The sequence below is a fragment of the Oncorhynchus clarkii genome, chromosome 7, assembly GCF_045791955.1.
Source record: "Oncorhynchus clarkii lewisi isolate Uvic-CL-2024 chromosome 7, UVic_Ocla_1.0, whole genome shotgun sequence".
Lineage (NCBI taxonomy): Eukaryota > Metazoa > Chordata > Actinopteri > Salmoniformes > Salmonidae > Oncorhynchus > Oncorhynchus clarkii.
In genome coordinates, this window is record NC_092153.1 from 6431587 (window position 1) to 6441586 (window position 10000).

General features: G+C 47.3%; 1 protein-coding gene and 1 pseudogene across 2 annotated transcripts in view; both read right to left on the reverse strand.

The window, feature by feature from the left end:
- Positions 1-227: 227 nt before the first annotated feature.
- LOC139414050 (coiled-coil domain-containing protein 14-like) lies at positions 228-5663 on the reverse strand (annotated as a pseudogene).
- Positions 5664-7579: 1916 nt separating this feature from the next.
- Positions 7580-10000, reverse strand: part of LOC139412769 (formin-like protein 2) — a 28104-nt gene continuing 25683 nt past the window's right edge. For both annotated transcript variants that reach the window (XM_071159470.1, XM_071159469.1), the window contains 6 exons: positions 9205-9334; positions 8927-9090; positions 8675-8776; positions 8284-8382; positions 7890-8019; positions 7580-7813 (listed from right to left, as the gene is read on the reverse strand). In XM_071159470.1, the coding sequence (XP_071015571.1) occupies positions 7734-7813; positions 7890-8019; positions 8284-8382; positions 8675-8776; positions 8927-9090; positions 9205-9334 (705 nt within the window). In that variant the 3' untranslated portion in view covers positions 7580-7733. The remainder of the gene's footprint in view (positions 7814-7889; positions 8020-8283; positions 8383-8674; positions 8777-8926; positions 9091-9204; positions 9335-10000) is intronic.

Genomic DNA, 10000 nt, shown 5'->3' on the forward strand with positions numbered 1-10000 from the left:
TGGCCTTCTGCCCCATTGAAGCGCGTGCTTCGTTTTCCTGAAGTTCTCAGGTAACCCGTCTTTAAAGTAAAGAATAAATAGTGACGAAAAAAGAATAACTATTTCATTTCCCATTTCATTCAAATAAAGTACAATTAAAAAGAAACCTAAAAAAAGACATTGGTTATTTTATTACATTGGAATAGATTCAGACTACCTCGGTGTGTGTGTGTGTGTGTGTCTCTGTCTCATCGCTTGAGGTCCTGCTTTATAGTTCTCTGCAAGCTGGCAATGCTGGCGTCCAGAGCGGCCAGCCCGTTCCGGAACTCCTGTTAGTCACGCGTGTCAAAGGTCGAGCTTGACCCTGCACTCCAATCAGAAGCCAAGGATCTGACCTCACATAAGGAGAGGCCAGTGGAGTCAAGCGAAGGTTGCCCGCCCTTTGCCCGGTGATGCCATATCCATGTCCAGACGGCGCCGGTGACTCTGGGACAGGTCAGAGTGTCCAGCGCCATTAGAGCAGAGTCCGTTTGATTGGTGGAGATTAGATAATAGGCTTTTTAATTGAGGGAAACTCTCGAGGGCAACACCAAGGCTCTGAAGACCCTGTGGTCCTCCTCCTCTCTGTGACATCACAGTAAGTGGTGACCCCCCTCCTCTCTGTGACATCACAGGAAGCGGTAACCCCTCAACAGGAAGTGGTGACCTCACAGTCTCTCTCAGTGGGGCGAAGGCCAAAGGTGGGGTGGCTTTTCTTTCCAGAGCCACACACAGACCCACTTCCTGATCCGCAGACGCACACACACTCTGACCACCTGGTGTACACACACTGAAGTCCTGCTGGTGTGTGTAGTGGCACTCAGGGCCTTTACAGGGCAGGGAGACAGAACCACACCCCTTCTGCTCCAACGACCACAGGTATTGGCTGACTGGGTGGTCTGACGGACCCTGCTGGTCCTGGTATTGGTCCAGAGCTCGTTTAGTGAGAGGGAGGCGGGACGTAGGGATGTCAGTCACAGCAGGAAACTCAGTGACAGGGACCTGTAGAGCTCTGAGAGAGACAGGTTGAGAGAGAGAAGGGTATAAAGAAAGAGCGGGAGAAAATACAGAGAGAGAGAGAAACAGACAGACAGAGGACAGGTCGAGAGAGAGAAACAGACAGACAGAGGACAGGTCGAGAGAGAAAACAGACAGACAGAGGACAGGTCGAGAGAGAGAAACAGACAGACAGAGGACAGGTCGAGAGAGAGAAACAGACAGACAGAGGACAGGTCGAGAGAGAGAAACAGACAGACAGAGGACAGGTCGAGAGAGAGAAACAGAGACAGACAGAGGACAGGTCGAGAGAGAGAAACAGACAGACAGAGGACAGGTCGAGAGAGAGAAACAGACAGACAGAGGACAGGTCGAGAGAGAGAAACAGAGAGAGAGAACAGACAGACAGAGGACAGGTCGAGAGAGAGAAACAGAGACAGACAGAGGACAGGTCGAGAGAGAAACAGAGACAGACAGAGGACAGGTCGAGAGAGAGAAACAGAGACAGACAGAGGACAGGTCGAGAGAGAGAGAAACAGACAGACAGAGGACAGGTCGAGAGAGAAAACAGACAGACAGAGGACAGGTCGAGAGAGAGAAACAGAGAGAGAAACAGAGACAGACAGAGGACAGGTCGAGAGAGAGAGAAACAGACAGACAGAGGACAGGTCGAGAGAGAGAAACAGACAGACAGAGGACAGGTCGAGAGAGAGAAATGGTCAGTAAAAAATAAAAACTCCAATACATTTTTAGAAATACACACACACACACACACACACACACACACACACACACACACACACACACACACACACACACACACACACACACACACACACACACACACACACACACACACACACACACACACACACACACACACACACACACACACACACACCTACACACCTACACACCTACACACCTGAGGTGCTCCTGTAGTGTGTGGATCTCTGTCTCCCTCTTCTGGGTATTGAGGGCCAGTGCAGCATTCTCCTTCTGACACTCCTGCAGCCTGCGGTTACAGCCCTGCACCTCACCCAGAGCAGACTGCACGTCTACACACAGACACACACACAGACACACTTATATACATGTATTAGATAATACACACAGACACCTCAGAGATCCTTTAATCTCAGCGTAATATGGATCAGTTTAAGGCCCTGATCTTCATGTATTTAGAAATCAAATAGAAAAGAAGCGGAGTACGTTCCCCCCTCATCTATTACCTTTACTGATACGACTACACTCCGCCTCACTCTGCTGCAGCTGGCTCTGTGTGTCCACCAGGGCTTGCCGTAGCCCAGTGTTGCCGCGCTGCAGCTCTTGCAGGCTTGTGTGAGCATCGTTGAGCTCCGACTGCAGAGCTGACACTAAGAGACAGAGGAGGTTAGACAGGCGACACCAAGAGACAGAGGAGGTTAGACAGGCGACACTAAGAGACAGATGAGGCTTTAGACAGGCGACACTAAGACACAGAGGAGGTTAGATACTCAGAGATACAGACACACGATAATAACCTCTCACTGATAGACAGTTGAAAGAGGGCCGGGCAGTTTATCTTACTGTCAGTGTCACAGTGGACATCTCTGGCCTCCCTCTCTGCTCGCTCTCTCTCCTGCAACTGTTGGTTCACTATCCTCAGACGCCTGAACACACACGTTAAAGTGATCAATCTTCTGTATGAAACACACACACACACACACACGGGTGATGGTGCTGACCTGCGTAGCAGTGCGTTCTCACTGCGTAGAGGTTGCAGGACCAGAGCAATCTCAGCCTGGATGTTAGAGCTGCCCACCATGACAGGAAGTAGAGACACTGTCTGCTCCAGCTCACACACCAGACGCTCTGCTACACTGTCTACAGAGGAGGGGGAGGAGGGAGGGAAGAGAGGGAAGAGAGAGAGTGGCGGAGATTGAATTTGATTAACATTTGATTAAATAGTAATTTTGACTGATTGATGAGTTGACTGATTATTTTGACAGGTTGGTTGATTGATTGATTACCTTGGCCAGCGAGCAGAGCCTTCAACTCTCCAAGGAGGTACTGAACAGTCATCACCTGCCGAGCGGTTCCCTCTGGACTACAGCCCTTAGAGCCCAGCGCCAGCGGCAGGCGTGTGTACGAGTGTGTGTGGTTGGGAGCCACACCTGGATGTGTGTGTTGTAAGTATGCCTGTACAGGCACTGGATCTATGTGTGTGTGTGGATGTGTGTATGCCAGCTGGGTGTGTGTTTGTATGCTAAAGCAGGTCTGGGCGCTAGTGTCTCTCACTGGACACTCCTCTTCCTCCTCTCCAGCGTTACCCTCCATGTGGCCGCAAGCCTCCCTGGCTAAGGTCCCTCCATCCTGGGTAGAAACCAGCTGGCCCCCCCTGTCCAGGGATGTAGCATCTGGGGCAGACTGTGGTTGAGTGTTGGCAAGGGGGTGAGGTTGGGGGTGAGGATGAATTTCAGAGAAGAGTACTGGTGGTCCCTGACGAGAGGGAGAGCAGGAAGATGAGATTGGATGTCCACTTTCTCCAGACACAGAGCTGTCTGAGGGCAGGGGGGCAGACAGGGCTAGCCTCTCCACAGAGGGAGCACCGAGGTGCAGGCCACAGGACCTGGAGCTCCCCTGGGCAGCCGAACCTCCAACCCCAGAGACAAAGCCTCTTGGCTGGGCTGCGAGGAGAGAGAGCACTGGTCCTGTGAGAGGGGCTGTGGGTAGGGAGGTAGCTACAGCTCCAGGAGAAGCTAACGGAGCTGTGGAGCTAGAGCCCCCCAGGTGGACTGATGCCACCCCAATGATGGAGCCTCCAGGCTGGGCTAGAGGGACTGAGGGGCCTGGGGGGAGTGTGTTGTTAGGGGGGAGTCTTTGGGGACTCAGGGTGGGGGTGGAGGTGGTCAGGCGACAGTTAAACCGAGCATCTGACTTCGGCTCTGACGTTCCGGCCAAACTCTGAACTTTGTTCCTCATCCCAGGATACGACAGGGATGACAGGATCGTCTTCTGCACGGGAGCTGGAGCAGAGAGTTATCCATTTTTGCACACCAACACATACGCACACACAGAGACACACACAGAGAGACACACACACAGAGACACACACAGGTCCCACCTGTTTTTTTAGCAGTCTGAGTGACAGGTCTCTTTGTCTGCTTCCTCCTCTCTATGTCTACCCTCTCATTTCCCAGAGTGCACAGCGGTCGGGATTTGGCGGCTCGAGTCTTCCCTGCTCCCCTGACGGAGATTGGCTTGGCCTCTATCACACAATGCAAACACTTTGGTCAATAATTTCAACTAGACATGTAAAGGTTCTGTAGAAACAGAGTAAGTAGTTGACTGGTACCTGCCGTCTCTGCCTGGAGAATGACATTGAGCAGCGCAGCACACTGATCCAGACCCTGGTGAATGGTTGTCACCTTAGAGAGAGCACAGATGCAAACCATCTTACCATATAATCACTGTTAGGTGATTATAACTCTTATTAATATATTACACAAATAGGCTTGTTATTAACTTGTTATTAACGTTGCTACTGACTGTTTATGGATGTGTTATTACCTGGTCCTCTGAGTCTGTGGAGTAGAGGGAATAAGCCGGCTCAGTAGAAGTGACTAGTGGACGCCCTGCTCCCCTACAGAACAGAGTGACAGTGAATGGATATAATGACACTCTGCAACAGGGATGTTTATCAGTCCTGTGTGTTCTCTTACCTAGGGGGACGGATAAACTCAATATACTTTAAACTGACAAAAATAAATGATAATGGACCTACATCAAGTTTCTTGACTGTGCCCAGTTCACTAATAGGTTGATGTTTATTGTCATGACTCATTCCCTGGAGACAGAACAGAGCTTTTTCTGCTAGATGGGCCAGCTGCAAAGTCCAAATCTGCTACATTGTAAAAAAAATTATGAAACAAAAATGTGCTTTTTGGTCTTAATTTGAAGGTTAGGGTTAGGCATTAGGTTTAGTAGTGTGGTTAAGTTTAGGTTAAAATCAGATGTTTATGCCACTCTACAGAGCTGCCTCCAGGGCAAGATTCATGACAACAAATGCCAATCTGCTCGCTAATAATAACCTAAATGAAAGCTAGACAGTCAGAGAGCCTTGAAAATTCCAAAAACGATGGACAGATGACTATTTTTTGCACATTTTTGGCGGCGAGGAAATATTTCAGTGCGGTCCTCCAGACCTCGTTGAAGACCCCGGGGATAAACGACTTACCTCTTCTTTGAGCCCTGGCCCCTCCCACCAGTCAGTCTTCCAGAGGATATCACCTGTCAGTCAAAAACAGGGGCTGAATCTGAATACACTCTAAAATGGTGTCCTTTCCCTGAGAGGCTAGGGGGGAAAGCTAGACACCACCATATGAGACTAATTACATTCATTATCAAGACGGCTAAGAACCAGTTCGCAGGCACATTGTGGATAGCTGAGATGTCTTACCTTGTGTCTAGCAAGCCCTTGCTTTGGCATAGCTGGCCAGTCAACTGCTGTCCAAATCGAAGGAAGAAAAACGATGGTAGCTAACCAATTCTTTCCAAGAGTAGCCCTAATAAACTATCTGCAAACTGCACTAACTTTGAGTGCACAAAATGTCTGAAGCATTTTCTGACTGACTATCTAGAGCGAAACTAGTTGATGTTGTCACGTTGAAGCTTTTGTTACAGTTATTATTAGCTTAATTTTTTTACTGGCGCTAGCATAAACAGGAACCGGCGGGTTTTGTTTGAAACGGGAAATAACGTCGTGACCAATGAAAACATCGCTGCCAAACATCCAATGAATGTTATTGGCGGATGTAAGCTGATGTCGTAATTTCCAGTTTATCGATTGAATGAAGCAAATGTCACTCAAATGTAGCCCCCTCCTCTCCTCCCTAAATGTTGGTCTGACGACGCTGAATTCGGTGTCACCATGGAGACGACATGATACAAATTAACACCAACGATTGTTTTATTACCATTAGCATTTTTTTATGTGTTTCCTGGGAATATGTGATTCAAACAATATATTGTGTTGTTGGATTAATGTAAATCTTACTATGGAAAGAAATGTTATGATATAAATAAATATATGTTCAATGTTACCACTTCCAGTGGTACACACACAGAGACACAGTCTGACTGGATACAGTTTATTTACACAACGAGTGCAGATTAAGAATGAACATCAACATTGACAAACAGCAGGGTTGGGAGTGAGGGATAAAAGCAACAAGCGGGATTCCCTAGAAAATATATATACACAGTAGAAAAGTATTGTGCTGTTGTTGTTTTTTGCAGTTACATTTTTTAATGATTTTTTTATGAAATGGAGCGATCCCTCTCGAGTCTCTGTAAAAGTTGGTCCCATGAGCCAGGAAAGATCATGGGTGGTGTAGTAGCCTAGGTGCCAGACTTTCTGCATTCAAGAACACTACATCCTTTACCTTCACCTTGACAAGATCACAACAAAGGAGTCAGTTGGCTATAAAGCAGAAACAGACTGGGACTTTTGGATGGTCAGGCAAGGATAAGACAGGGACCTTTATTTTAGGGTAGTATGGGGTATCAACTCCTGTCCTCGAGGGCCACAGTGTCTACTGGTTTTCATACTTCTCTTTTAATCAGAGACCGATTTCTACCTGGGAAACCAGGTGTGTGTGCACTCTGCAGCCAATCATTATCAGTAACATTAAACGATCAATCAAGTGCCAGGGAGAAAGGAAAACCAGCAGGACTGAGGAACTGGAGGGCCTGAGCTTTGAAAAACCCTGTTGGAGGTTAAAGGTATTAAAGGTAGTAAATAGTAAACATAGTCAATGTAGTGAACGTAGCGAGCGCTGTACACGTTTCACTGTCACACAGCAGCAGACGGAGAAGAGGGAACCTTGTAGGAGTGAGCTTTTCGAACACTATTCTCAGTGTTCAATTCTGGCATCTTACAGCTGGATAGGAGTGGGTTAAGAACCCTTTGTGATGTCGTTATCAATTAGAATTGGTTGGAATGTTCAACAAGAAGAAACTCTTCAAACTTCTCCCCCTCCCTTCTCAATATCCTATGACAGCGATCATGTCATTTGCTGACATCATTACACAGCTTTAGAGACACATACTGTACATCACTAATACTAATTGGACAAAAAACAACTGTTTATTTTTGCTGTTCTGTTTTGCTTGTCATGTCTGCTATTAACTGATAAACTGGAAATGCTATGTAGCTATTAAATGACCAGACTGTGTTGCTACTAAATGTCCAGTCACTGTCATCGCGTATCAAGTTCCTCCCTCTACCCGACCCCTTTCAACAGTCTTCGGGTTTAGAGGGCAGAAAGTCAAAGTGCATGGTGGGTTGCAGGTTGATTCCAGGGCTACAGTCCAGGGTTTTGGGAGGGTTATAAACAGTTATAATCAGCAAAGAAGCTTCATAACATGTGTAAGTAACACAGAGGGGATGGGGGGTGGGGGCAGTGATGTCAGACCAGACAGGTGAGGTCACAGGTAATCTTGATGTCTGTCTTGCTATAGAGTTCAGAGTTCAGCTTCTCTCTGGTAGAGTCACTACTTCTGAGACCGGGTCAATCTCCCCCCTCTCTCTAACTGCCTCTCTTTTTCCCCACGCTTCTCTCCTCTCTCTATCTCATTGTTATTCCCCTTTATCTTTCCCACCTAGCTTTCCCTCACCCCTCTCCCTCCCCTCTACCCTGTATATCTCTCTCTCTCTCTCTGAGAGTTTAGCAGTGTTATTCAGTGTGGGTGGGATCACAGAAGAAGCGAGAGCTGCGTTTGGCCGTCCTGGCAGTGAAAGGGACGGTCTTCAGCACTGCAGACAAAAAACAGCCAATCAAAACACAGCACTAAACTACAGTGTGTGTGTGTGTGAGTGTGAGTGTGCGTACCTGTAATGATGTCCTCTATAGCTCCATCTTTGCCCTCGTAGACATGTCTGCTGTCTTTACCGCCCTGTCGCCTCCTCAGCTCTGTGATCAGGGACTCCTGCTGCCGCTGCTTTGGACGGTTGGACGGGGACTGTGTGTGTGTGTGTGTGTGTGTGTGTGTGTGTGTGTGTGTGTGTGTTGTGAGAGAGGTAGAAATAAAGTAGATATGTGTTGGTGAATCAATGTATGTGTGAGGAGTAGAGAAGGAAAGATGGGGAGCGATAAAGAGAGGGAACGAGAAAACATCAGTCCTTCCATTCCACAGAACAGACACTGGATCTGTGAAGTCAAGGTGATACTGTCATATCCATGGCGACAGACCGGCAGGCCTGTCTCCATGGTAACGGGGCTGTACCTTAGGCGCCTCCTGCTCCTGTTGCAGCTCCTCCTGCTCCAGCTTCTCTATCAGCGCCTGCTCTTGCCTCCTCCTCTGCTCATTCTCCTCCTCCGCCAGCTACACACACACACACACACACACACACATTAAGTTCAACTTTGACTCACGTCTTTGTGTATACTGTTGCTACGCACGCACGCACGCACACAAACACACACATTCTGCTCACCCTGTAGGCTTTGATGAATCGTACAAACACACACATTCTGCTCACCCTGTAGGCTTTGATGAATCGTACAAACACACACATTCTGCTCACCCTGTAGGCTTTGATGAATCGTACAAACACACATATTCTGCTCACCCTGTAGGCTTTGATGAATCGTACAAACACACACATTCTGCTCACCCTGTAGGCTTTGATGAATCGTACAAACACAGGGAAGAAGACAGAGGGAGGCATGGTTTTAGAGCTCTCCCCAAAGTGCTTCACCGCATCGTCAAATGCATCCTGAGAACCATAACACAACCAGGATCAGAAAACAGGACTATGAAGGACCATGGTCACCACGGTCATATAACACTTTGATGTATCTGAGGTACTTGTGTGTGTTCGTGCGTGTGTGTATGAATGTGTGTGTGTGAATGTGTGTTTTCTTGCCTGTGCGATGTGTGCGTCCTCCTGTAGTTTCTGCAGGCGAGTCTCGTGTTTGCTGATGAAGTCTTTGAGGAGTGGGTTGTGGCCGTGCATGCTGTATTCCCTCCACGACAGATCCATACCACGCTGACACTCCTTCACGTCACACACCACGTTCTCCAGGGACACTGACACACACACACACACACAATATAATAGGTTAGTTCCTTAATATCACACACCACGTTCTGCAGAGGAAGATAACTGTGACACACACAAAAGACAAACAGACACACACTCACCTGCGGCAGCTTTCTCTACATAGTGCAGCTCATTGTAGAACAGAGCGACTCCGGGGTATTTCTCTCTCACCACGTTGGCTATGTAATGCAGCAGGGTCTGCTTTCTGTCGGTAGTCTTAGTCTCCAGCAGCTGGGAGGGACACACACATTACCTTCTGGTGTGTATTTGACATTCAAAAGAGTAAATCAAGCTTATTATGTGTGTGTTACGTATCACAACATATGTATATTAGGTGGTGTGTGTTAGAATCAGAAGGTTGGTATTAGATATAAGAAAGAGTGTGTTGGGTAGTGTGTACTGGGTATTAGAAAGTGTGTTGGGTAGTGTGTATTAGGTATTAGAAAGAGTGTGTTGGGTAGTGTGTACTAGGTATTAGAAAGAGTGTGTTGGGTAGTGTGTATTAGGTATTAGAAAGAGTGTGTTGGGTAGTGTGTACTAGGTATTAGAAAGAGTGTGTTGGGTAGTGTGTATTAGAAAGAGTGTGTTGGGTAATGTGTACTAGATATTAGAAAGAGTGTTGGGTAGTGTGTATTAGGTCATAGAAAGAGTGTGTTGGGTAGTGTGTATTAGGTATTAGAAAGAGTGTGTTGGTAGTGTGTACTAGGTCATAGAAAGAGTGTGTTGGGTAGTGTGTATTAGGTATTAGAAAGAGTGTGTTGTGTAGTGTGTATTAGGTCATAGAAAGAGTGTGTTGGGTAGTGTGTATTAAGTAATAGAAAGAGTGTGTTGGGTAGTGTGTATTAGGTATTAGAAAGAGTGTGTTGTGTAGTGTGTATTAGGTCATAGAAAGAGTGT